The following is a 27958-nucleotide window of genomic DNA, read 5'->3' as shown; positions in this document are numbered from 1 at the left end:
TGGACAGCCACAATGGCACACCCAGAGAGAGAGAGTGAGAGAGGGAGGGAGAGAGAGAGAGAGAGAGAGAGAGGGAGGGAGAGAGAGAGAGAGAGAGAGAGTGAGATCCAAACAGCTGTGTGAGTGGCGAAGCCAGACTATCATTGCTAGTTTGCTGTGATCAATCATGAATGTGTTAACTATGTGTCAACACACAGCTGTTAAAACTGCTACCAAAAAAGTGTTGAATGGGTTGTGAGCATTTGTTTGTGTGTGTGTCTGTGTGTGTGTGGCACATAGTCTCAATTCTTATACGCTGCTACAGTCCTGAGGACAGTATGGACATGTTCCTGACCATTGTCCGTCAATGCTGAACATGTGAGCTTTGAGTTTCTGTCATGATGTTTGTCTTGAGTGTCGGATCAATACAGGTGATCCCACCCAAGAGTGACCCTGCGATCAGTGATGCAGCTGCCATGATGGATAGAACCGCATCGTGAACATATCTCGTTCTGTTTCCTTTGGACTCACGTCCAGTCTACCCATTCAAAATGTCACATGGCGTTGGTCATGTTTTTTTGCCGGCCTGTTCAGTCAACAGGAGATTGTTAAGGTTGATGACCGTGTTGGCGAAGTCGGTCAGCTCCACAAAGTCTGACGTGATTATGTTGACACCATCGACGCCAGGCTTCTGGGTCTCCACCCATGTCAGTATGACGGGAAGGTTCCTGAAGGAGAGACAGGTAGAGAATGTAAGTGCTGTCATCTCAGACTGCCTACAATTCAAGTTGGGCTCTGACTAGAGCTACTGTTTATGCTGGCGCTCTCATTGTTTTCTTAATAGGCGCACACCAAACCCCCCACTCACACACGCATACAGACACACACACCAAACGTCCAGGGTTGTTTCTGTTTTGAAGCCCATAACCTGCCACTAAGCCCTTGCCGCCGTGAGGACAAAACCAGGAAGTAGGCATGTTTATCCCAAGATAATAAACAATCTTTTTTCCACTGATACAGAAAATTAGGCCACTTCCTTCCAACCCACCATCTCTATACAATAACTGCTTCAGAGTTGGTTCTAGACACTGATCCAATGACTGCTTCAGAGTCGGTTCTTGACACTGATCTAAGGTCAAGCGTGTGGGGTTCTGGGTCATTAAATAGTTGCTGATTTTAGACTGAAATTTTTGTCATAAAACTAGCATCCAAACTTGAGTAAATGTCTTTGCGTTATTCCACCGTACATTTCAAATATGGTCTTTCTTTCCTGTAGGCTTACACCTGCTCAGTGTTTTAATAACTGTGTATATATTTCTAGGACAAGGTGACTGTTATCAATGCCTTCGCCTCTATTTAACCAACAATTATTTTGCAGAGTGAACTGAGGCAAATTTGTTGACAAACGTCACTTTGTCCTGGCGAGATTGACACCACTATCAAAACTCTGAGGCGGTGTAGGCCTAAACGAAACAGACCTAATTTGAAGGACCGGTAAAACGACTCGTAATATTTTAGTCAAGGAAGACGATATGAGTGACTGTATATACCGCCCTCTGCTGGCTCTTCTTGGAAGGGCACACTGGAGTTAGGAACACACCTCTCCACCAGGTAGCTGCGAAGGCCCCGGACAAGGCCCTTTACGATGGTATTGACCCTGGGGGTGAGAATGGCCTGAGTCACGTGGAACGACCCCTTCTCAGCTCTCTCACCAAGCGTTGTTTCCAGGAACTAAAACACACATTTACACAGCATGGTTACCACCGTTATCATGGGGGTCAACAGTTTATAAATATAGCATTGGTGTTCTATGAGCGGCGCCACCACGGACACACACAGAGAACTGGACCTGGAAGAGTTTGGACGTGTCGGTAGTGTTAGCCCACGGAGCGGGACACTTGTTTCCGGGCCACATCAATGGACAGCCGTCCGCCGACGAGTGGTGGTAGAACACAATGACCTGAGATACACACACACACACACACACACACACACACACACACACACACACACACACACACACATGACTCTCACTATCAGAACATTTCCTTTTCCCAGCTCACCCTCTGATCTGTCTGTCTCCTCACTCCTACTGTCTCACCCTTTGATCTGTCCGTCTCCTCGCTCCTACTGTCTCACCCTCTGATCTGTCCATCTCCTCGCTCCTACTGTCTCACCCTCTGGTCTGTCTGTCTCCTCGCTCCTACTGTCTCACCCTCTGGTCTGTCTGTCTCCTTGCTCCTACTGTCTCACCCTCTGGTCTGTCTGTCTATTTGCTCGGAGTGTAGGCAGACAGGTGGAGAGGGGCAGAATAGGACAGGAAGGGGGAGAAACAGGAGGGCTGAGAGAGAGGCAGAGGACTGGGAGAGGAATGAAAGAGCGAGAGGACAGGAGGGAGGAATAGCAGATCAGACAGTGGGACATTGCTTAATGGGATAAAATTACTACTAATTGGTATTCAGCATGGGCCATGGAAATATACAGAATTATGTACTATAGTTTTACATAGACAACATTAAACAGACCTGTACACACACACCCAACGCAATACAGAGACATGTACATACACAACGCAATACAGAGACATGTACACACACAACGCAATACAGAGACATGTACACACAACGCAATACACAGACATGTACACACACAACACAATACACAGACATGTACACACACAACGCAATACAGAGACATGTACACACAACACAATACACAGACATGTACACACAACGCAATACAGAGACATGTACACACACAACGCAATACAGAGACATGTACACACAACACAATACAGAGACATGTACACACACAACGCAATACACAGACATGTACACACACAACGCAATACACAGACATGTACACACACAACGCAATACACAGACATGTACACACACAACGCAATACACAGACATGTACACACACAACGCAATACACAGACATGTACACACACAACGCAATACACAGACATGTACACACAGATGGGACACAGAGAAACACACTAACTGTCTCATTAACTAACTGCCTCCTGACTTAATCGTCTAAATGTCTTCCACTAAGACCTGACTAGCTTGTTACAGACAGGAATTGGTGTGTGTGTGTTATTCCAGAATGTCACTGTTGTGATGGAAGCAGCATCTATTAGACAACTTTTTAGCTGCTACTGAAATCCCAAATCTGCGAAATTCTGACCTAAACCTCCCTACCTCACCTGGTACTTTCTGATGCCAACCTCCCTGCCTCACCTGGTACTTTCTGACCTCATCCTGTCTGCTTAACCTGGTACTTTCTGACCTCATCCTGTCTGGGAAATTTACAACTTCATCCCATCTGACATTCCGACCTCTTCCTGTCTCACCTGGTACTTTCTGACCTCTTCCTGTCTCATCTGGTACTTTCTGACCTCTTCCTGTCTCACCTGGTACTTTATGACCCCTTCCTGTCTCACCTGGTACTTTCTGACCTCTTCCTGTCTCACCTGGTACTTTCTGACCTCTTCCTGTCTCACCTGGTACTTGTTCTCCCAGAGGTAGTCTAGGGTGATTGCCTCGACAGCGCTGATCTTGCAGAGTTTGCGTCCAAACTCTTCCCGAAGCATGTTGATGAGGTAGGCGTGATGCTCCTCCCCCATTGCGTAGTGATGGTTAAAGTCAAGGAACACCACTTCCTTACCATGCGCATCCAGGAAAGAGTTTATGTCCAACAGACCATCACGCACCTAAAAGAGACCGATGTAAAGTAAGCATCAGGAGCAGGTATTGTACATTTCCTTATTGCAAAATAAGTCTTTACAGTTCTGGGATGTGGGTGTTGCGGTGTGGGATGGGTCCGCCCACCTTGTGCCCAAACAGGCCGTGGATGAAGTAGACCTCAGTGCCGGACTCTCCAGGTTTGGACGACACGCGCAGGTCAAAGTAACGAATCCCTGCTTCAAGCTGCTCTTTGAACGTCAGGTTCTGTTGATAAAAGTCACAGCGTGGTCAAAGAGTTCCTCTTTACCCCGATAGTGTCACTCAGTCGACGAAACCAGCTGAACCCCTTTTCGAACCCTCACCTGGGTCATGGACCACTTCTTCATGACCTTCTTGGACACGAAGCGAAAGGCTGTGGCCAGGTACTTGACGATGGCCTTCTGGTCAGGACCCACTGGAGCTTTTTCATCCACCCAGAAACTAAAGGAGTCGTGGGAGCCTGGCGGCGAGAAGGAGCAGGAGCCAGAAGGAGGGAGTTAATGGAGACACAAATGTTACCATGTCCTCTCTCTCTTTATCTCTGTCTCTGTCCTCCTTTCACTCCAGCAGGCACAGGAAACAAACACATTCAGGTCATATTCAGATGTTAAAGATGACTCTCTCAGACTAGCACCACTACGCTGTCAACTATACATGTGCTCCGAACAAGTCACCTGGATCACTCGGCCACAAAAAGGAGACGTGTTTTTCCATCCAACCTGAACTTTCCTCAACAGTTCCTCGGACAGAAAATCTGGGCTTTGTTTATTTCCCCAAAGTGTGGCTTTACTGTTAAAGCGATATAATCCCCGAGAGCCTTTAGCAGTGGGAGGTCATAAACCAAGTCCGACCCACAGTCAACTCTATACCATCACGTCAACTGACCTATAATTCCCCTGTCCAACACGCACCAGATCAGCGTATCATACCTGGCACAGCCAGATGCTTTAAGGGCATGGCTGTGAGTTTAGGTGAAAGCGAACCCATCCAGTCAGAATTGGAGGCACGGACTCCTGTGGGCCGGGTTTTCATGGCTGTCCTATCTGGCACCGCCCGGTGTAACGGCGTGCCTGCTGCCGGGGTATCACCGGGATGCTTGCCAACCCAACGACGCCCACATCCCAAGGCCTGGATCGAGAGTGCGCCTTTCCCACCCTAACTCCAGCCAAAACCGGTCCTCCGTCCACTGTGCCCCTCGTTGTGTTGCTGAGTCTACCCAGGCAGCCAACGCGCCTGTGACAGGCTAATGACGGTCACTAATCTTCTTAGACTGAAATTACACTAGTTAACTCCCCCCCACCCCCGTCCACCCTCCTTTGCGTGCAAGTTTTAACCGGCAGGACCTCCTCCAGGCGTGCTGTGGATTAGCCTACTCAGGCTCACCCTTGTCACGACGGGAAACCAGCGACAGATGGGCTGAGGGACGGGTTGGGTCTCTGTTGTCTCAGACAGCGAGTGGCTAAAGGTAAATGCCCGTAAAACCTTTTGAAGGGCCGTCCATTAGTGGACACCAATAAAGTGTTGTTTTCTTTTGTCGGTGTGTGTAGTTGGTGCAGGTGCTTCGCTGTCTGCTGCTTCACCGAGCGGCTGTATCACACACCTCGTCTGTATCCATCACAACGGATTACACTTGAGCCGAATGGCAGCCCACAGTATAAAAATTAACCTTTTTTCGGTAAGGTTAGTAACCGTCCGGGCGATTTCACTGCAAGCCAGCCACAGCTGGGACAGTAGGTCTGCCTTGTTTGACAAGCATCGCTGTCCTGTTTTAAGCTGAGCGTAGTGTCATGGTCGAGAGACAGGACACGAGGCGCAGAGCTGCAGAACATCCTTTTATTATACTTAGTGAAAAAAACACCAAAAGGGGAGCCAAACTGAGTGTGTAACTACACCACAAACACAACCTGTACAAATAAGGATCCAGAAACTGAAGGTCCAAAAGAGCAACTTAAATAGGGTCCCCAACTAAAGACAACGTGGGGCAGCTGCCTCAAAATTGGGTCAACCGGAAACAGTAGTGCAGAGGCCTAGAGGCAGCTCTGCGGGCAGGCCCTGAATGTGACCCCAGGTGCATAGAGATGTCTAGAAGTACCTCTGCGGGCAGGCCCTGAATGTGACCCCAGGTGCATAGAGATGTCTAGAAGTACCTCTGCGGGCAGGCCCTGAATGTGACCCCCAGGTGCATAGAGATGTCTAGAAGTACCTCTGCGGGCAGGCCCTGAATGTAACCCCAGGTGCATAGAGATGTCTAGAAGTACCTCTGCGGGCAGGCCCTGAATGTGACCCCAGGTGCATAGAGATGTCTAGAAGTACCTCTGCGGGCAGGCCCTGAATGTGACCCCCAGGTGCATAGAGATGTCCAGAGGTACCTCTGCGGGCAGGCCCTGACTGGGACCCCTAGGTGCATAGAGATGCCTTGATGACCTCAGCCAGGACCTGAAAGGTAGTGGTTTCATAGAAATAAATTGTTATAATTACTTAACTCTCCCATGTCCCAATGTCGGTCAAAAACCTCTGAATTATTGCTTAAGCTGACCTGTTTGTATGTCCCACAGCATTTCCTCATGCTGTCTATATTGCTATATGCTGTGTTGTCCACTAGAGGGAGTGATTACACAACTGACTCGCTGATCTGCTTCTCAGTTTTTGTATCACTATATATCCTTATGTCTCCATCTCTCTCTCTCTCTCTCTCTGTGTATTAGTCCTTAAGTACAGGTCAGTTTTAAGTCAGGTGAAGAAATTACTTTCATATTTGCCCTGGCTGTAATCAACCTTTCCTGATCTGTTGCCATGGTGCCCTCGACAACCACCTGGTGTATCACTACAATTACATTTTGTTGTACAGGTTAGACACACACACACACACACACACACACAAACATCCTCAGACACATATTCTTTCATTAAACTAATATGATTTATTTCCTTCTGTAGGTGATTGTCAGACTCAGTGCAGCTGAATTCCTTTGCAGGAGTGGTCCTGATCCTGGTCTCATTAACCCTCCAGTCCTTTGGGTCCTGAGATATCACCTGAGAGAGGCTCTTCATGCCCCGTTCCAGACAGTTGTGGGTTGATAGCTGCACCTGTGCCGGTCAGAAAGTGGAGCAACACACCGTCTTGGAGACCGGGGATGGATGGTGGCCAAATGAAACCCTTCCAGGGGTGAATCCACGCTGGACAGCTGGGCCAATTGGTCCACATTTAAATTAACCCTGTGTACAATGCTAATGCTCTGTCTGTGTGTTAAGAAGACCAGGAACTGCTTAGTTTTCTCAGATGGGTGCGGTAACACCTTTTAGGGTATTTTTAACCATTGCAATAATAAATTCAATTTTTTCCATATCGGACATTTAAAGTCCGATTTTGTTATTCAAGTAATTGTTAATTGAACATTCCCAGATATTCTTGTTGAGTGATTCCATATTTTCTGCTTATTCCCCGCAGTTAGAATTAAGGCAAGGTGCACAGGACAGTGACACAGAATACTACATAACTGTGTGTAATTTCAGCTCAGCAAGTGTACAGGCAACTTAGGCTCTGTGGAGTGGAGTAAAACCAGAGAAGGAGGGCCTACCAACACAATATTCACTTTAGGAAAATTGGAATTGACTCTGCGATAGGGCCATCGACACATCCACTATTTTTTGTGTGGGGTGGTGGACGATGTCTGTCAGTGACACAGACCCAAGTGAACTGGCAGCCCTCCACCCCCCCCTCTTGAGCTGCGTCAACCCTATTGGGGGCATTGTCACCGATTCATTTTCAAAAAAGATTATTTATGCTGTTAAGTGGCCCCCCAATGCTTGAGCAGCTGTCTGTTTCCCTGTCTCACTGAGTTTGACTGTGCTTCTACTGTCCTGCAGACAGGGGCGCTGTTGTCCTATTTCAGCTGTCAGACACAGACAGACAGAAGCGTTGGCTCGCCATAAGGACGAGGGCTGGGGGTTGGCATCAGTAACAGATCTGAGATCAGTTGAACAGTGGTTATAATGGTGATAGACTACAGGGCTTTTGTGTTGGTGTTGATGTTTAGAGCACAGTGATAGTTGTTTAGAGAACAGTGTACGTTTTTAGAGACTTGTTAGTTGTTTACCAGACAGTGGTACCGTAGTTGTCTAGAGCACATTGGTAGTTATTCAGAGCACAGTGGTAGTTATTTAGAGCACAGTGGTAGTTATTTAGAGCACAGTGGTAGTTATTTAGAGCACATTGGTAGTTATTTAGAGCACAGTGGTAGTTATTTAGAGCACAGTGGTAGTTATTTAGAGCACATTGGTAGTTATTTAGAGCACAGTGTTAGTTGTTTAGAGCACAGTGGTAGTTATTTAGAGCACTGTGTTAGTTGTTTAGAGCACAGTGGTAGTTATTTAAAGCACTGTGTTAGTAGTTTAGAGCACCAGAGTTGTGGGTTTGAGGATGGGCCAAACACATAAAAAAGTATGTGATACCTGTATAGGAAAAGCATCTGATAAATGACCATAATATTATTATATTAGTGTGTTAAGTGCCCCATAAGAGAATCTTTCACATTTTGATGAAGTTATTTACCTCAGCCTCTACCACTGACGTCCATCTTGGCTCCAGGTGCTATCTGGTTGCAGTGACTGTGATGCTTTTGCAATATGGTCAATATGTAACTGAATTACAAAGGAACCGCATGGACCATGGCCAGGGCTCTTAGGTGTACTCATAGGATCAATACTAAAAGTACAAGAAATACAGCACATAAGTGCAGTACACAATAGATAAGGTACCATTGGAAATAAGGTGCCAATCTACACATAATAGTCTACTGACAAAGTGGAAACCCGTTTTTAGAAAGTTGTGCCAATTTATTAAAAATTAAAACTAAATAATCTCATGTACCTGAGAATTCTGACCTTTTATAGAGACCTGGAGACCATCCAATCTTACAGAGAATCTGCATATATTAATATGAGATCCTGCCAAAAACAGGCGAGCAATGCTTTTAGAGGCATACCCAAGAAGTCTCAAAGCTGTGATCCCTGCCAAAGACGCTTCTAGAAAGTGCCTGAATATTTTCGTCCATGAGTTAATTCAGTTTTTTATTTCAAATACATTGGCACAAATTTCTAAGAATATGTTTCGCTTGGTCACTATGTGTAAATTGATGGCCTTATTATCAAATATGTCTATAACGTCAAAATGAGGAGAAAGTGAAGTGGTCTGAATACCTTACGAATATACAGTATCTCAACGACACCAGCAGAACAGCAAAACAGATACTACCTGGGCTAACGGCTTTACTTCTTTTTTTTGTCTCTCTACCAATATCACTTTCATTAAAGAGGGTTTTTATTGATCACACTTCTGCATCCAGCAATGTTATTACATTCCAGTTAGACCAGCACTGTTTAAACACAATGTATTGTTCTATGCATTATCGATAGTGACTGAGAATAGCAGTATGTCCGTTTCTAATGAAACTCCAGTGAGTAGAGATTTTATTTTCCTAATCTTACCCTGCGCTTCAGAATGCAGTAATTACTCATATCTATAATTACCAGAACCTCCATTTGCACTAGCGTTGTCTTGTTGAAGCAGAGAACATATTAGTTTAATTAGCATGCTAATCGTTTAAACAAAGTAGGCCTACTGCTTAACATACTAGGGGTAAACCACCGAAGTGTGTGTGTTTCTGTCATTTCTCAATTTGGAAAATACAATTAACACTTATGATGTGTCACTGAATCACACAAAGTATTTTATTGAATTCTCTCTCATCACAAAACAAGTTACGGTTGGAAAACGGTTCAAGTTTCCTCACGGCTCCATATGAACCACTTCACACATGCTAGCGGGACAGTGACTGTTTCACAATACCATGTACAAAAGAAATACCGATTTCTAACACCTTCACACACAGGCTCCAGTATGCACCCGCACCACCGCCACAACTTCGTGTACGTCAGATCTACGCTACTTCCAACACGAACACATCAAAATATGCACACATTTCTTTAGACCCTTGGTCAATTATTGCCAAGCACGCTACACGTATTTACCGCTAACCCGTGTAGCGTGCTCATAAATAATCGTAACATAGGCCCTACATATTAAGTACATATTACGATACTGTGTATGACGTGTCAATATTGGTGCGGTAAATTATCTCATTCACATTAGGCAATGCTTACAGAATATAAAACAGAAGACGGCAGTCACATTACATGCACGAAACTGCACATATAGTATAAGGCGTTGTACATATATATTTGAGCAATAGTGGCTGTTTCATCCATTAATGAATCACTGGCATTACGCTTTCAATTAGATTTCCTTAGGATAAGTCCCTTCTGTGCGTTCACAAGCTTTGGTCCTCATCTTGGTAGCAACCTCTCCTAAAATCATAGAGCGTTATTTGGCAAAATAACTTGTATTACTACAAAATAAAACGTTTTAATGTCAGAATCGTCCTCTTCGTGAAAGCAATGATCCGGTCAGTATATTTTTAAGTTAATCTTTCTGTAATAGCCTGATAACATGTTTTTCTCGTCGTGATATTTAAGACAGTGATTGATGCATTAGATCCGGGATGGAACACACCAGACTGGTGAGGTCACAGAAAGTCAAGCGCAACCAGAACCGCACAGGAAGCAGATCAAACCACAAAATTCCACAACCATTTTAAAACCATATTCTCAAATTTTCCTCACTGTCTCTCTCTCTATTCCCTTCTTTTAATCTTTTCATTCACTTCCCCCTAGAGCCCCCCCCCCCCCATCATTCCCTCCCCCTTCCTCCGCTTGTTCCTACCAGTGAGGGAGCAATACCGAAAAATCTGTGATGTATTAAGTGGTTCTGACCCTGTTCCTCGTCACAGGGGATGCTTCAGTTCCTCATTTTATCAGGTTCCCCACTCGCACAACTTAATTACTTCCTCTGTTTGGGTCCAATTAAATGAACACACACATACACGCATTACTCACCCATTAGTACACTCACTCACAGGCAAACACACACGCACACTATAGCATATAGTGCACGCGCAACATAATTTCATCACGTCAGGATCCCAGTGGAAACTCCCCGGGAACAGCAGCGATGGGGGAAAGGCAAAGCAGTACCTTGATATCAGACAGGTATTGACACAACTTGTGATTGCAAGGGAATACCATGGAGTGTAAAGACAAACTCAATCATGGAAATGAGAAAAGGAAGAGCAGATCATTGGTTGAAGTGGGTAGTTACAGAGCAGATCATTGTTTGAAGTGGGTAGTTACAGAGCAGATCATTGGTTGAAGTGGGTAGTTACAGAGCAGATCATTGGTTGAAGTGGGTAGTTACAGAGCAGATCATTGGTTGAAGTGGGTAGTTACAGAGCAGATCATTGGTTGAAATGGGTAGTTACAGAGCAGATCATTGGTTGAAATGGGTAGTTACAGAGCAGATCATTGGTTGAAGTGGGAAGTTACAGGCAGTTTCAGGAGAAGAGTGACCATTCTGTCAGTTCGTAAACATAATTTGTTCTGTCTGCTGATCTCTGTGCCGATGCCTCCTGCGCTTCATACGTCCATGCTGTCCATCTTGGGGGTGTTAGAGATCCAGAGAGTTGATTGGTTCACGCTGGTTTTCGTCCGTGGTTTACTTGAAATCAAAACATTGAAAACATAATGCTAACAGCAGTAAAATAGTAATAGGAACAAACTGCGTGTGTGGGTAAAACATGACATTTATTGCTTACACAACACCGGCCATACTCAGTGATAGAACTCCTTATAACTCCTAGTAACTCCTACTCCTCGGTTCACCCATTGTAAAGGAGGGACCATGCACACTTTAGGGACCAATGGCCATTACCCAGAAGGCTACGGGAGCATTCCCAGTTTTGCTGCTAGGCCTAGTGCAGGAAAGCATAATCATAGTTGTTGGCCAGGGAATGTATTCTCCCCCAGTGTGTAGGTGCTGACCAATACTTCTTGGTTGAGGGAGAAATGTGCTAAGAAGTGGAATGGCTTATCAAAGCGTGCAAGGGAGGACATGTTGATATCCAGTTCTAAATCAGAGCTGTCAAACCAGTTCCATGGAGGGCCTAGTGTCAGCTGTTTTTTTTCTATTTATCGGTTGGCAATAAAGACCTAAAAACCAGGTGAGGGGAGATCCTAACTAATCAGTGACCTAATTACTCAAACGAGCGCAAGGTAAAAGTGAAAACCTCCAGACACTCTGCCCCACCTTGGAACCGGTTTGACACCTGTGCCATAAGCAAACAGGTCGGTAATGTGGGTAAAACATCTAGGAAAAGAAGAAAAAATAGAAGACAGGGAACGATGATGATCAACATAGTTAATGAAAAAAGGCATTACAGTAGCTGCTTATGCTAGACTCTGAGGAGCGAGGTGTGTGTGTGTGTGTGTGTGTGTGCGCGGGGGGGGGGGGGGGGGTTATGATATATCAGTTATGGAAATCTAGCGGTGGGGTTATGGGAAGTTGGTTAGCCCTATACAATGTGCTGTAGTCGCACTTTGGTTATTGTAGGGATGCCATCCAACTATCGACCCTCTAATCAGAGATTCTCTGTCCGTTGCCAGATTGCACAACACCTACACATACTTACAATAATAAGTGATGAGACGTAGCCAAGCCCGTGTCCCACATGGTTATATTAGTCTCTGCTAACAAGGCATCTCAGTGTAATCCCAGTGATTATGACAGAGTAAGCACAGTTTTTACCAAACACTTATGGCCCAAGAGCCGTCCATCACCACGCCAGGACCCATCCATTAATGAACAAAGGGGGGGAGGGGGGGGGAGGGGGGGGTCGGGGTTCAGAGTTGGTCTCTGATTAGTTTTGAGACCATGCCAATTTCAAGAATTTAAAAAGAGAAAGGGGGAGGATTTATGGGAGGCGAGTGGTGTTTAAGAAAGAGCAGCGTTAGTGCTGTGGGGGAAATGAATGCAGTGTTTGTATGAAGATCAGAGAGAGATTTGTGTTGGTATCAGCAGTAAGTGCGTGTGTGTGTGTGTTGTACCGTGTCTTACCTTTTACTGAACATCTGAAAACAGCAAGTCCCAGAAGCCACCAGGATGAGCAGTAGCAGAGGGATTGTGGGTATAATCACGTAGACCAGCAACATCCCTTCAGGACACACATTTCACCTTCTGTCAGTTCACCTGTCTGCCCCACAACCTCTGGGGGCTCCACCAATCACCAGTCTTGCCTCTACTTGTCTCACCTGAGGGCCCGGCTATAACTACGCGTGGGGTTTCCTCTTCACTGGATCCAGGTTGCATCACCACTTCTGTCTGCACCCCAGGCACATCTGGAATAGACAGACACCAGGTCAAACAGGGACATACTAACTGGTCACACAGTTAACCAGGTGGACCTCCAGGAGGGGGGCTGATGTGGCACTCCCCAACGCATGCCCGTTTACCTGGCTCACGAGGTCCAGGCCTGTCCCCCTGCTCCTTCGCAAGATGGCTCTCTAGATGGACAACCAGTGAAATTTATACATGTATATGTTCTGTCAGTGTAATGTTAAATCAGGCTAAGACCAGAGAAAATAAACACATTTTACAACAGATGGGACACTCCCAAAGACACCCCAGTGCCATGGCATGGGCGTGCCTGCGGGGCGCTGCATAGTCGTACCTGGTTCAAACTTGCAGATGAAGTTGTGCTTCATGTTGCACCTGTCGTCGTTCCACTGGTACATGTAGGCCCCGCCCAGCCCGTGGAGAGCCGTGGGCTGATGGTACATCACTACGCAGGCCTCCCCTCCACACGAGGGCTCGTCGAAATACCAGTTCCTGACGAGCACAAAAAAACGCCAGTCTGTCAGTCCATCCATCCAAGTCAAACCATCCATCCATGTTAATCCATCCATCCATGTTAATCCATCCATCCAAGTCAATCCATCCATCCATGTTAATCCATCCATCCAAGTCAAACCATCCATCCATGTTAATCCATCCATCCATGTTAATCCATCCATCCATGTCAATCCATCCCTCCATGTCAATCCATCCATCTCCTTCTATCCATGTCAATTCATCCATCCCCCATGTCAATTCATCCATCCCCCATGCCATTTCATCCATCCATGTCAATCCACCCCCCCAGGTCAATCCATCCATCCATCTCCATCCCCTCATGTCAATCTATCCATCCAAATCAATCCATCCATCTCCATCCATCCATGTTAATCCATCCATCCATCCCCCATGTCAATTAATCCATCCATGTTAATCCATCCCCCCATGTCAATTCATCATCCATGTTAATCCATCCCCCCATGTCAATTCATCATCCATGTTAATCCATCCATCCATGCCATTTCATCCATCCATGTCAATCCATACATCCATATTAATCCATCCATCCCTCCATGACATTTCATCCATCCATGTCAATCCATCCCCCCAGGTCAATCCATCCATCCATCTCCATCATCACACATTTGGGGCACATTTTATGGCAAATTTGGTAGATTTTGTGGAATCTGCTTTTATTCACATTAACACTAAATGCACTTTCACTGTCATATCAAATAATTTCCCATTATTCTTTCGGGAAAGCTACATACTGTACGTACTACAACTCTATATTAAAATACAAAATAATCTATGCAAAATTCACCTTCAAACAACTGCGTGTTCACTTTGCACACCTATATGTATTAAAACACACATACCTCATCTCCCACAATGTCCACAACAGATCGTCAAACTTTCAGTTGCTGTATGAAACACACATTCCTATACAAATACCCATACACACACAAACACAAATACACACACACACAAACACACAAACACACAAACCTGAACTGGGACACACTGCCGTCTGTCCAGTGATAGAGGTCCGGACAGGAGGTGAAGCCATTCTGTTCCGGGACATTGTCATCACCTGTTCTGCTCAGCCCAATCCAGAAATCACCGTCTGCAATTCCTCTACTCCCTTTTCCGGTCCCTGTTGAAGACGCCTGTAGCTCCTGTAACCGGTCAGATGTAGCATATTTAAGCAGTGAGGCATCAGGGGCTGTGGTACATGGCCAATATACCATCACTGACCCGGATACAAAACCCAAAGGTGCCTTACAGCTACTGTAAACCAGTGGCCAACTTAATTAAGAGTAGTAAAAACTGGTTATGTCATACATATGGTATACACTGATCAGCCATAGCATTATGACCACCTGCCTAATATTGTGTAGGTACCCCTTTTTCCGCCAAAACAGCCCTGATCCATCATGCATGGACTAGATCTCTGAAAGTGTTCTGTGGTATCTGGCACCAAGACGTTAGCAGCAGATCCAAGTCCTGTACGTTGCGAGGTGGGGCCTCCATGGATCAGACCTGTTTGTCCAGCACATCCCACAGATCCTCGATTGGATTGAGATCTGGGGAATTTGGAGGCCAAGTCAACACCTGGAATTCATTGTTGTGTTCCTCAAACCCTTCCTGAACCATTTTTGCTTTGTGGCAGGGCGCATTATCCTGCTGAACGAGGCCAATGCCATCAGGGAATACCGTTGCAATGAAAGGGTGCACATAGTCTGCAACAATGCTCAGGTAGGTGGTACGTGTCAAAGTTACATCCACATGAATGGCAGGACCCAAGATGTCCCAGCAGAACATTGCCCAAAGCATCACACTGCCTACGCTGGCTTGCTTTTTTCCCATAGTGCATCCTGGTGCCATGTGTTCTCCAGGTAAGTGTCACACACGCACCCGGCCATCCACGTGATGTAAAAGGAAACGTGATTCATCAGACCAGGCCACCTTCTTCCATTGCTCCGTGGTCCAGTTCTGATGCTCATGTGCCCATTGTAGGCACTTTCGGGTAGTGGACAGGGGTCAGCATGGGCACCCTGACTTTTCTGCGCCTATGCAGCCCCATACGCATCAAACTGTGATGCACTGTGTTCTGACACCATTCTATCAGTACCAGCATTAACTTTTTCAGCAATTTGAGCTACAATAGCTCGTCAGTTGGATCGGACCACACAGCCAGCCTTCACTCCCCACGTGCATCAATGGACCTTGGACCATGACCCTGTCGCCGGTTCATGCTTTTCCTTCTTTGGACCACTTCTGATAGGTACTGACCACGGCAGACACACCCCAGAAGGGCTGCAGTTTTGGAGATGTTCTGACCCAGTCATCTAGCCATCACAATTTGGCCCTTGTCGCTCAGATCCTTACGCTTGCCCATTTTTTCCTGCTTCTAACACATCAACTCTGAAGACAGAATGTTCACTTCCTGCCTAATATATCCCACCCACTGACAGGTGCCGTGATAACGAAATTATTCACTTCACCTGTCAGTGGTCACAATGTTATGGCTGATCGGTGTACATTCTCTTAATAAATCGGGTGGTTTGAATCCTGAAAGCAGATTGGGTGATAATCGCTGTATACGAAGCCGCTCTAATTTTGTATACCCCACCCCCTTACGCCTCACATAACACAGAGGTCTTTTTCTGGTGTTTTGGCGTTTGCACAGTCACACGCACCGACCTGTAGCAGGTACTCTATGTGTCTCTGCTCCGCAGCGGTCTCCACGCTCAGCAGCGACCCTCCGTCCATCTCGCAGGCGTGCCTGGCCTCATCGAAAGCGACGCGGCCCGCCACGTCCTGGAAGTACGCAATCTTATAGCACGGATGCTCCGCCCCTCTCTCACACAATGTCTGACCTGGGGGGTGTGGTGGGGTGGGGGGGGGGGGGGGGGGGGGGATCCTCAATTATCTACTGACTGTAACAGACGACTTTACTCGTGGGTTGTTCAGTCCCTCCTATGTACCATGATCAGATTCATGCCTGGTTTATACTGTACACCGATGGCCTCTCTTGGAGGTGGTAGACTGCCTTTTTACTGTGTTATTTTCCAATCTGTTATCTCAGTACATTGTTGTCACCCTCCTGTCTTTCCGGATGGAGACCTCACCAGCTGGCGCTTCTCTCCGCCCGACTCTGGGTTCATCTCCATCTCGATGAGAACACTCATGAGGCCATAGGCTTACTGGTTAAATGATCCTGAGGGGTTATTTGATCCATGGGATTGTCCAGGTAGAGCAAAATTCAGTTGGGGATTCAGTAACAATTGATCTATCTACTGATCTATCTAAAGAACACAACTGATCTATCTACTGATCTATCTAACAAAACACAACTGATCTATCTACTGATCTATCTACTGATCTATCTAACAAAACACAACTGATCTATCTACTGATCTATCTACTGATCTATCTACTGATCTATCTAACAAAACACAACTGATCTATCTACTGATCTATCTACTGATCTATCTACTGATCTATCTAACAAAACACAACTGATCTATCTACTGATCTATCTACTGATCTATCTAACAAAACACAACTGATCTATCTACTGATCTATCTACTGATCTATCTACTGATCTATCTAACAAAACACAACTGATCTATCTACTGATCTATCTAACAAAACACAACTGATCTATCTACTGATCTATCTAAAGAACACAACTGATCTATCTACTGATCTATCTAACAAAACACAACTGATCTATCTACTGATCTATCTACTGATCTATCTAACAAAACACAACTGATCTATCTACTGATCTAACAAAACATCAATCAACCACTTAGTGATCGGTAAATCCTGCAGAGCACTGTATCTGCACCCAGTCAGTCTCTTCCCTTGTCAATATGTCAAGCAATCAACAAATCAACCACCTTAATGTTCAGCTAATTTATCAGAATAGTGTACTTCAGCAGGACTGGAACTCTCGGGACCTCTATTCTTATGAAGTGGTTTCATGGTCCTACTCCAGGGCGGGTAAACATCTAACACAAACATGACCCCCCCCCCCCACACACACACACAACACGCAGTCTTAACGAATCTTGGCTACCCTCCAAAATGATGTGGTCATCGCATTCCCATCCGCTCCGTCTGTAGAATTTACTGTCCAGATTTCCCAACGCGGTCAATATCCTGTCAACTGAGGACGTGACTGTGGCTGACAGACTGTTCTATTGCAGGGCTACTAATCACCCAGTAGACCCACTTCCTCAACTGCCTTGTTGCCTCCCACAACACACAGTCGCTGGATGTGTTCCCACTCATTTCTGTTGTCACGTTTACCATAAGCAGACCATGCTGTATTGTGGTTTACCGACACACCCTCAAAAGCTCTGTTACCAATTTCACTTACACAATATTCATAAAATATGCATCCTATGAGTGATTTACTTAATATTTCAACAAAAAGAAACATGCCAAAGGAATTGTCTAAATTCCAATCTAAAAAAGCAATTACAAAGGTATTGCGTACTTATTTTTCAAGTTTTGCAGGTAAGAATTATGAAAAAAGTTCAGGTTTCAGCAGAAAAATAAACAACGACACTAACCAAGAATACAGTAAAGTTACTGTTTTGTTTAAAGATCTACAGCCAGACTTAAAAATTGCCATGTCGCCAAGATCCACAACACCTTGACAAATCCTAAAGCGTTCTGGAAAGAATGACGAACAACCACAGTGTTGGTTAAGCTCTTGGAGATGAACCTAATAGTTTGGTATCCCTGCCAAAGGTGTTTCCAACATGTACTGACCGGTGGCGAATTGGTATCTAGTTGAGGTATAATAATGCTTATTTATTACCATAAAGGTTAGAGTATTTATTCCACTTGTGGAGGTGAACATGTGTGTACTGGCAAAGCTGTCCTCTACAATGGATGCTAACTGTGTAAACTGAATATTGGTAGTTCTGGCCCAGATTATGAACAAACTCATGAAAAGAGTGTGTGTACGCTACTGTGCCTGATAACGGTGATTAATACCAGTGATTAATACACAGCAACTTAAAGAGGATTAATAATAAAATTAGTAACGTGGCCAGGAGGTACTTAAAATGATTGCTTGCCTGGTCTACATCAGTTCTGCACTATCATCACTTTGGGACCCAGTAATAGGCCGAGGTGCACTGAAGACCAACGCACTCAGCATTTTCACCTCCTTCCTCACTTCCCTCATTCACTCCCTGCATCCATCCTGCCTCTTCTTCAGTTTTGGATGCCTAAAAATGCTCCTTCTTAGGCCAGATGCTCACACAGCTCCTCTCTCTCTTTCCTTCATTCTGCCTGTTCTTGCCCTTTGACCTCTTTTCAACCCAAATCGTCATCATCTTTTCTTCCCGATTTTCTGTCTTTGTCTCTTCTTTCTTGCTCCTTCATCCATTCCTCTTCTCTATTCTGCTTCCACTGCTGCTTCCACAAGTCCCATTTTTCATCGGTCTGAGGATATTCACCCTGAAGCGTTCTCTTTCTTTTCCTAGAACTGCCTCATTTGCTGTTCCTTCCCCCACTTTTTGGCCTCTTCCTCAGGTTCCCTCCTTCATCCCTCCTCTTCAAACTCACCTTTCAATCTCTGCACATTCCCTTTCTTGAAACATCTCCACTCTCTCCTGTAGGTCTTCTCTGTCACTTTGAGTGTTCTCCCTCCCCCGATCCAGGTCAAATGCAGTTTATTTAGTCCGAATCGCACGGCAGGGAACTGGTTAAATTGGGACATACTTCAACCCCAAATTAAATAAAAGCAGCTCGCTCTCCCATTTCTCTCCAGCTGTCATCTGTCTATCACTCTGACTCTCTTTTTCACTAACGCGCAGACACATACACACACACACACACACACAAAGACTGTAATACCATCATGGTAAGTCAGCAGTCTGCCTTATAATTCTCTCTGAAAGCACTGACTAACGTTCAACAGCTCTTTGCTGTAATTGATAGTATTCATATATTAAGAGTCCCAGAGGGACAGGAACGTAAACACACTTTACACTTAATCTTTACAGTCACAATAACCCCCAAGTCAATAAAACCAATAAAGCCATTCCCATGGGTAAACAAAATGTAAAAGGCTCACACACATTCATAAACAGAATCTAAAGACAGCACACACTAAACTCAGAAATGTGTAAAAGCAAAACTTATAACCACAATAATTGTATTTGTGACATGACCCCCGATGTAAGATGTTTCAGACAGCACAGATTGTGCGGCCAATCTTGGATGTATTCATATTTTCCAGAAACCAATTTTTTTTTTTTACTAAATTACGTTTAATTGGACTTGTAATCTCATTTCAGTTTGATGATAAAAATGACCATAAGGTAATAGGCATAGCTTTAAAGCAAACATTCCTATTTTCATATACATTGTTATTATTACTTTAATTATACACCCATTGATTTTTGAAGAATATAACTTTTAAATGCTATTAACTTAATTCAACTTTCATAATACAACCCAAAATATAATATGTAAGTAAGTGTACAAAATATAAACAAACACTGTACAGTGGTAATACTATCAATAAAATCAAACTAGAAATTGACACGTACAGATTTGTAGGCCTTGCTTTCATAGCTCTGAAATTGAGTAGATTATATTTTCTCCTGACCCATCCATCAGCTTTTTACCAAAATACAGGTGGGAGACCGCACTGTTATGGTTAAAATGAAAGATTGAAATGTAAACCACACATTTTACGTTTTACTAGTAGTTTATGGTTGGCTATCAGCATGAAGAGACAACTAAACAACCTATTGGCGGTTCAGGTGTTGATGAACTGTTCTTACATTACTCGAAGCTTGTGAATAACTGAAATTCCCAAATGTTCGTCTAAGGCTTGCTTGTTTTATAAGACCACTGAAAGTAGATCTAAATTCAACCTAAAAACAATATTATAAAAGTGATAATCAACTTACCACTGACGACTCGCGCGCCCTGAACGCTTGAGGCCACGGCCATGAGTCCCCATAGAACTCTGAGGATATTCTGACCCGCAAGCGCCTTTAAAGATTTCATACTTCACAGAGTAAAAACTCAGGACTTTAAAACAGTTCTCGTTAAAACAAAAGGCTTCTTTTCTCGTAGCAGTCTTTTACAGTCTGTTGACTGCGATTCCGCTCTCAGTCTCCGGTCTCTGTCGTTGTCATGGTTTCCCCCTCCCAAATTTAGGTTTTCCAATGAGCGAGAAACTCTCTAATCAGGATTTGCAACTGTTTCCTTGCGCGCTCGAGGATCGAAAAGTGTTCGAAGAACGGGGGCTCGGGCAGCCAGCGTCCAGAGAGAGAGCGAAATAGTGTGTCCCACAGGAGCGCCTATTGATCTTGCTTCCTTTGCTTCTCTCGCGACTGGTGGGGTCCCGCTGTCCCTGGTTGACAACACGGGGGCCACAGCTGTCACCTCGCGCCCCGCCGACTATTTCATTAGCCTCGGGACACGTGCCCTGCACCCCTCCCCGAGATCCATAAGCACAAAGTCCAATTATGGCATGTTTGAGATTAGCTGGATAGTAATTGCATTACGTTTTCAAACTAGTGCATCATGCTATCTAACATTTTATTAATTTAGCAGCCACTTATCCAGAACGATTTCAGGGGCAATTAGGGTTTAAGTGCCTTGCTCAAAGGCAAATCAACATATTTTTTTCTGGATACCAGTGACCTTTCAGTTACTGGCCCAATCCTCTAAACAATACCACCATGAACTAATAGTGTACAATTTGTCACAAAAATAAAGGCAATAATTGAGAAAGGAGATAGTTCTGGGCTTTTGGTTCCAGGCTCCCTCCTGTGTAATGTTTCTTCACATGACTCTATACATCTGTCACATTATTCATGTGTATATTAGTTGGCCTGGCCTGGGGTCACCACCACAAGAGCAGCGTGGGACTTGAACCAACGCCCCGCAATTCACCAGACAATTTACCTGTCAGACAAATTGTCAAAGCCCATCAAATTAAAAGTGGGCTGTCCCATTCAGACCTTTTGGACAGAGCTTTTGTTGGCTACCTAATGGAGGTTCTAAAACCATGGCATACTTCACCAGAATAATAACAACAATAAAGTTAAGTCTATTGATATTTTAGGTGAATGGTAAATGAAACACGTGCCTTCCCGTTTCAAACACTTCCTTGAACACACACACACTTACACCAAACGTACACTTCTCTAGAAGGGTCTTTCACACAGTTATGATAGCCAATTAGATTGTCCGACAGAGAGGTGCTCTTGCTCTCTCCGGGTTCTATCGATCTAGTCTCTAGAGTGATGTGGAGCGAGGCTATTCCGGCTCGCTGCTGTCAAACACACTGTAATACGCATCGATACAAAATATGCTATCACTTAATTCACTGTTAGCTATTGATCAGTTATACCCTCTCACAACTCTCCTCTTTCCTCTGTTCATCCCTTCTTCTCCCACATCCCTCCATCCATTCCATCCCCATCTTAAATACCACTGGGAGGGTTCGATAACGGCACTAAGATATTCTCAGTCATATTTTCGATAAAGAGGCCTGACCATTATTACAGTGGCTATACTGCCATCATCATCATCAGAGCCATGATTAAACAAGGACTGTCAGGAAACGCCAACAGAGAAAAAAAGAATAGAGAAGAACGAAAGAAAGAAAGAAAGAAAGAAAGAAAGAAAAGAAAAGGGAGGGTCTGTAAGAAAGGGAGGGAGGAACGGAAAAAGAGAGAGAGAATATAAAGAAAATGTGTGGTAATCATAAAAAAGGGAGGATGGAGTTGAGTTTATGTGCCGTCGGGCAGAGGAAAGGGCCAGCTTGCAGAAAAGCGAGCGGGCAGTAACTGGGACAGCTGAATCGGGTCCTGCTGAGGCAGCAGTCTGTATGGACCCGGTCGGCAGGCGGCGGCCATACCCAGAACATCATCATCATTAATGTCATCACTGTCCTCCTGTTCTTCATCATCTTCATCTTCATCATAGTAGTCATTCTGCTGTGAAAGCAATGGACATACAATACACAGATCAGAATTGCCTGCTTAGATGCTTGGACTCTTTCTTTTTTTTCTCTTTCTCTCTCTAGGTCTGCCTGTCTCTCTCTCTGTCTGTCTCTGTCTATCTCTCTCTCTGTCACATAAAAACACACAGGGGCTTAAACAGATTGTATGTTAAGGCCCTGTTCTCCAGCCTTGAATAGATTGTATGTTAAGGCCCCATTCTCTAGTCATAAATAGAAAGAATACCCCCACCACCACCACCACCGTTATGTCTTTTTAAGTAATTGTGTTTAAAATGTGTCCGTCTCCCTCAGGACAGTTTTACTGCCACGAAACCCCACTCAGAGACAGTGACAGATTCCCCAAATCTTGTTAAGTAAGAGGGGTAATGTCTGGGCGGCAGGCTGGACCCCCTCTAAAGAGCCCCTGTTTGAGTACACAGAGGCCCAACCACCTGAGGGTTCTCTGAACTAATGACCCTTAGAACTTGCTTCATGAATACAGTACGCACCACAAACACACACACACACACACATACACACACGCATATAGACACAGTTACAATCACCACTGCCAGGGGAAGATTACTTTAATTTGAATACAACAGTATGGAATCATTTACCTCAACTAATTTCTTATTGACTAGAATTATATTGAATGAAATGCATTGATTTCCATCACATTCCGGGTGAACACTTAAATGACTTGAGGCACCTTGTTCCTGCAAGAACTAGTATTTGCACCTTCGGTCCATTGTAGCAGTGGGTTCCTGGAGGAGCCTTGGAGTGGAAGTGTCGTTTACTAGGGGTGTAGCTTTTCTCTAAATACTATTTTGGACCAGCCGGTGAAGAACATTTTCTTGTTCAATTGTTCTATCGTATTGCCATCTCAGGGTAAGATTGTGTGTGTTAAAATTCAGCCACTGGGGCAATCCAAAATGTTTGTTTCCCCTGCTTCTTTATTTCAATGAGTGTATAACATAAACAATTTGTCATTCTGGCTTTTTTGTGGTACTTCAGGCACTGGCCATAGCATTTACTAAGCACTTTACATTGTAAGGAAAACGGGTGCCCTCACATAAGTTTTAGCTTTCAAGAAACCCGTATTTCATTGAAAAGGCCCTCGCTGTAAATGTGTAGGTTCTATCCTATTGTGTCCGTGTGGTCAAGCGGTCTCTGAAGATGAATTGGCCTAACTTCTTCTAAAGCCCCACTCCTGGAGGACCACAGACATGGAAGAGTCAAAGTGTGCACAAGGGAATCGTCCAAAATGACCCACAATTCAGTGAAAAATGACGGTGAGAGAAACAAGAGTGTAGCTATGGTCACCTCCTCTGCCTCCACCTGCTGCTCCTCTTCTTCCTCCTCCTCAGCCCTTAACTAAACCCCTCGTCTCCCTCGATTGACCCCTACACCTCCGCCTCCATGCCAACCCCTCCCCTCCTTCACATCCTCCTCTCCACCCAAGTCCTCTTCCTCCATCCTTCACGTATTCAGCCTCCATTCCTCACTCTGACCCCACCCTCCCTTCCCATAAAGATGAATGCCACCCCCATTGAACTGTAGGGAGGGTGACTGAGCGCTGCCTCTCCCCTGATTGGATTAGAGTCTGGTCGTTGTGGCAATACGAGATGGGGGGGAACATTAGGAGGAAGTAGCAGACATCCATTAGATGAACATCAGACTACGGCTAGCACAGATCTATGGGTTACATCAACTCTCCTCTATTCCCTACATCATTCTCTCCTTTGTTCTCTCTTTCTCTCCCTGTCTCTCCTGCAGTGATGGTGACCCTATCGTGTTATCGCCATAACCTATTTACAGAGGTGTTGTTATTACTGCTTCATATAGTGTTTCATGGGTGAATTTGATAGGTTGGTTGAAGTGTTGTGTAATGAGAGTTTTCAGCAGGGTGTCGTGATGATGAAGGCCTGAAAAACTGAACAGGACAGTAGCAGTGAGAGATGCACACACACACACACACATGCACATACACACACACACACACACACACATATATACACACACACACATACACACTGTTAGAGTAAAAACAACCATGAGTTAAATGGAGTGAATCAGGATAAATTGTACATTCGCAAGCTTTTGTATAAATTAGTAAAGGCGCCAGTCAGTGAAAGTCCATAGAGTTAAAAGGACAGAGAAAACGGGTCAAGCCGGACTGGAAATTACTGGAAAAAGAGAAGAGAGTGAGTCTTTAGTTTATGACCTGCTCTCTTTACAACCCTTAACAGACTCAATGGACACAGACACCATCTCGTCCTACAGAACCTCATCAGTTAGTGGACAAACACACACACACACATTTCTGTATTTTTATCCTTTTGGGGACCAGAAAACAAAAAAATCCATGTTCCCTAACCTCAACCTAACCTAGTCCTAATGCCTACCCTAACCCATAATGCCTACACCATGAAGTAACCAAAATTCTAACTCTAACCCTAAGTGTAAGTTTCACCCTAAACCTGACGCCTAAGCCACAAATGTACTTTGTCCATGTGGGGAATGACAAAATGGCCTAATAAGGTCAGTTCTTTCACATTTAACTATGTTTCTGAGGACCTAATTCAAAATGTTAAACCAATACATATTTTCTAGCCTTCCCTTTAAAAACAAACATATTCACATAAAAACATTTGCCACTCCTCCTACAGGGATTTCTTCCTGGTATATTGTTCTATTGGTGATGACATCAGCAGATGACATCAGCCGGTGAGGAGGCAATCACAGCAGAGAAAATATAATCAGTTATCACACCACGAACCACAGGGTCAGGTCAGCGGACCAATAAACGGACACACGCACACACGCACACATGCACACACGCACACACGCACACATGCCCAAGCACACACACACACACACAAGAAAGTACAAGAACAAGAAAATCAGAAAGTTAGGAAATGCAGATTGAGGCCGTGAAGTCGATGGCATTGGAAAATAAAGCACTTGAGAAATGGGAGCTAACCTAAGTCAGAGAAAGAGGTAGATTCTTGCACGGGCTCTGTGTATACTGTCCAGGCCAGGGACAGGGGCGTATTTCTCCCAAAATTGCTCCATTCCTACAAATGGACTTATATTGATTAGAGGGAATGCATCTCTTCAGAAAAGATAATCTGTTAGTGCCATTCTTCCTCCGCCAGTCTCCACTTAAGGCTAATTACCCAGAAGTCAATACTGCGGCCGAGGGCGTTTAACCTCTCCCTCTCCGATTGGACCGAATCCGGCAGGCCGAGGAGCAGAAAAAGAGTGAGGTATTGACAGGGGTTGGGGGTGGTGTGGGGGGTGGCAAAAACTGAGGAGACACAGAGAAAGACCGAGATGGACGAGGGAATCAAGAAAGAGAGGGGCTTTAACAGAAAACTGACCGATGGAGAAAATAGAGTAGAGATGGAGATTGTCACAGAGAACCGAGGAGAGAGGAGAAAGAGTTGGACTGACAGAGAACTGAGGAGAGAGAAGAGAGAGTTGGACTGACAGAGAACTGAGGAGCGAAGAGAGAGTTGGACTGACAGAGAACTGAGGAGAGAGAAGAGAGAGTTGGACTGACAGAGAACTGAGGAGCGAAGAGAGAGTTGGACTGACAGAGAACTGAGGAGAGGAAGAGAGATAAAAAAGTGGGGAATTGACAGAGAACTGAGGAGAGAGAAGAGAGGGTGAAGAAGAGAGGATGAAATAGAAAAGACTAGATAAGTATAACTACTCATTGTCAGACTGCAGTCTGGGCTGTTTGTTTGTCATGGTGATGTCCAGCATCTCAGAGGAGTGAGAGAGCGACAGTCAGCTTAACGCTCTCCAGCACTGGCCATCAGCCGGAGAGAAAGGGACAAGCTAGGCACAACAGAGGGACACAAACAAAACTGCTGTAGAGGCCCGATTCACCTGTATTTCTTTCCCACTCTCATTCGCGCTGCGCTGGCTCTTTAAATACAAGCGGGTCTCTCCGGTTGTTGCGGCGGGAGAATGATGAGACTGCGCACAAATTAAAAATACATTTCCCTGTAGGGTCTTATAGGCTCCAACAGCCCCCCCCCCCCCCCCCACAGCTGTGAGGGCCCCCTCGGGATCACATTAATACATTTTCATACGGTGATAAAAAACTCTTGACTGCTCTTAGTGGCGTAACCGCAGGTACAGAGAGAATAACGGATAGTGGTGTTTCAGCTGTAGGGGAGGAATGACCAAAGTCACATCATGTGGGGATGACTGATGGACCAATCAAATGTAGACGTCTACAGGGAATCGGTTGGAGGCATCGATCAAACCTGGCGCTGCTTCCTGCACTATGGATGTAGGTCTGCAGTATATCAATCTATGAATGTATTATGACATGTCACATTTCCACTTCGGTTATTTAGCAGACACTCTCATCCAGAGTGACTTTCAGGTGCATCTAGGGTTAGAATGGCAGGTTCTTTCCTCGGGCATGCTCGGGATTCAATCTAGCAACCTTTAATTTACTGGTCGTGTGTTTTCACCGCTATGTAATGCTACTGATCATATCATTCAAATGTTTACCTATGATCTTATTTCAGGGGACTTTCAGAACTAATCTCAAGCCCTGTTTTGAAGCAGAACTTGACCTCTGACCTGATCTGATTACAAGCTGCTCTTTCCCAAGCCAGTATAACCAACACCTGTACAGCAAATCCCTTGCTGAAGAGTTCTGGGCCTTTGTTTCCAGTTTGATTAAGTATAGTGATTATTGAAACATATGCATTGTTATCTGCAAGCCAGCTTGTTAAGGTTTTTTTTAAGGTTAATGTGTTAGAAATTGGATTAGACTAGGCTAGGTAGTCAGGATTTGTATATAGTATCTACCTAGTAGGAGTTTGGTGTAATTATTGTCCATTATCATTCACAGATTTTGTAATTTGTCAGACCATAACAACAGTAGAGTTATAATTTGTATCACTCAATTTGTGATATTTTGATAACACTACAATGAGTGACTATGTCTAATTGTATGATGTCATGTCATGTCATGTCATGTCATCTTCTTCCGCTTATCCGGGGCCGGGTCGCGGGGGCAGCAGTCTAAGCAGGGATGCCCAGACTTCCCTCTCCCCAGACACTTCCTCTAGCTCTTCCGGGGGGACACCGAGGCGTTCCCAGGCCAGCCGGGAGACATAGTCCCTCCAGCGAGTCCTAGGTCTTCCCCGGGGTCTCCTTCCGGTGGGACGGGACCGGAACACCTTCCCAGGAAGGCGTTCCGGAGGCATCCGAAAAAGATGCCCAAGCCACCTCAGCTGACCCCTCTCGATGTGGAGGAGCAGCGGCTCTACTCTGAGCTCCTCCCGGGTGACCGAGCTTCTCACCCTATCTCTAAGGGATCGCCCGGCCACCCTGCGGAGAAAGCTCATTTCGGCCGCCTGTATCCGGGATCTTGTCCTTTCGGTAATGACCCAAAGCTCATGACCATAGGTGAGAGTAGGAACGTAGATTGA

General features: G+C 45.0%; 2 protein-coding genes across 2 annotated transcripts; both read right to left on the bottom strand.

Annotated features, from left to right (window-relative positions):
- Window positions 1–58: 58 nt before the first annotated feature.
- Window positions 59–4938, bottom strand: plcxd2 (phosphatidylinositol-specific phospholipase C, X domain containing 2). The gene is made up of 7 exons (XM_010885932.5): window positions 4640–4938; window positions 4034–4170; window positions 3816–3935; window positions 3488–3697; window positions 1829–1939; window positions 1580–1710; window positions 59–707 (listed from the first exon to the last, which is right to left on the bottom strand). Exons 1-7 carry the CDS (start codon window positions 4740–4742, stop codon window positions 548–550), a joined length of 972 nt encoding a protein of 323 aa, XP_010884234.2. The 5' UTR covers window positions 4743–4938; the 3' UTR covers window positions 59–547.
- A 5543-nt stretch (window positions 4939–10481) lies between these two features.
- On the bottom strand, window positions 10482–20907 carry chodl (chondrolectin). Its single transcript, XM_010885933.5, has 8 exons — window positions 20446–20907; window positions 16201–16376; window positions 14503–14672; window positions 13331–13488; window positions 13113–13163; window positions 12912–12998; window positions 12718–12814; window positions 10482–11322 (listed from the first exon to the last, which is right to left on the bottom strand). The coding sequence occupies exons 1-8, from the start codon at window positions 20543–20545 to the stop codon at window positions 11241–11243; spliced, it is 921 nt and encodes a 306-aa protein (XP_010884235.2). The 5' UTR covers window positions 20546–20907; the 3' UTR covers window positions 10482–11240.
- Window positions 20908–27958: the final 7051 nt, after the last annotated feature.

The sequence above is a fragment of the Esox lucius genome, chromosome 21, assembly GCF_011004845.1.
Source record: "Esox lucius isolate fEsoLuc1 chromosome 21, fEsoLuc1.pri, whole genome shotgun sequence".
Taxonomy (NCBI): Eukaryota; Metazoa; Chordata; class Actinopteri; order Esociformes; family Esocidae; genus Esox; species Esox lucius.
The sequence above is the reverse complement of the archived record's forward strand: the minus strand, read 5'-3'. Positions and strand labels throughout refer to the sequence as shown.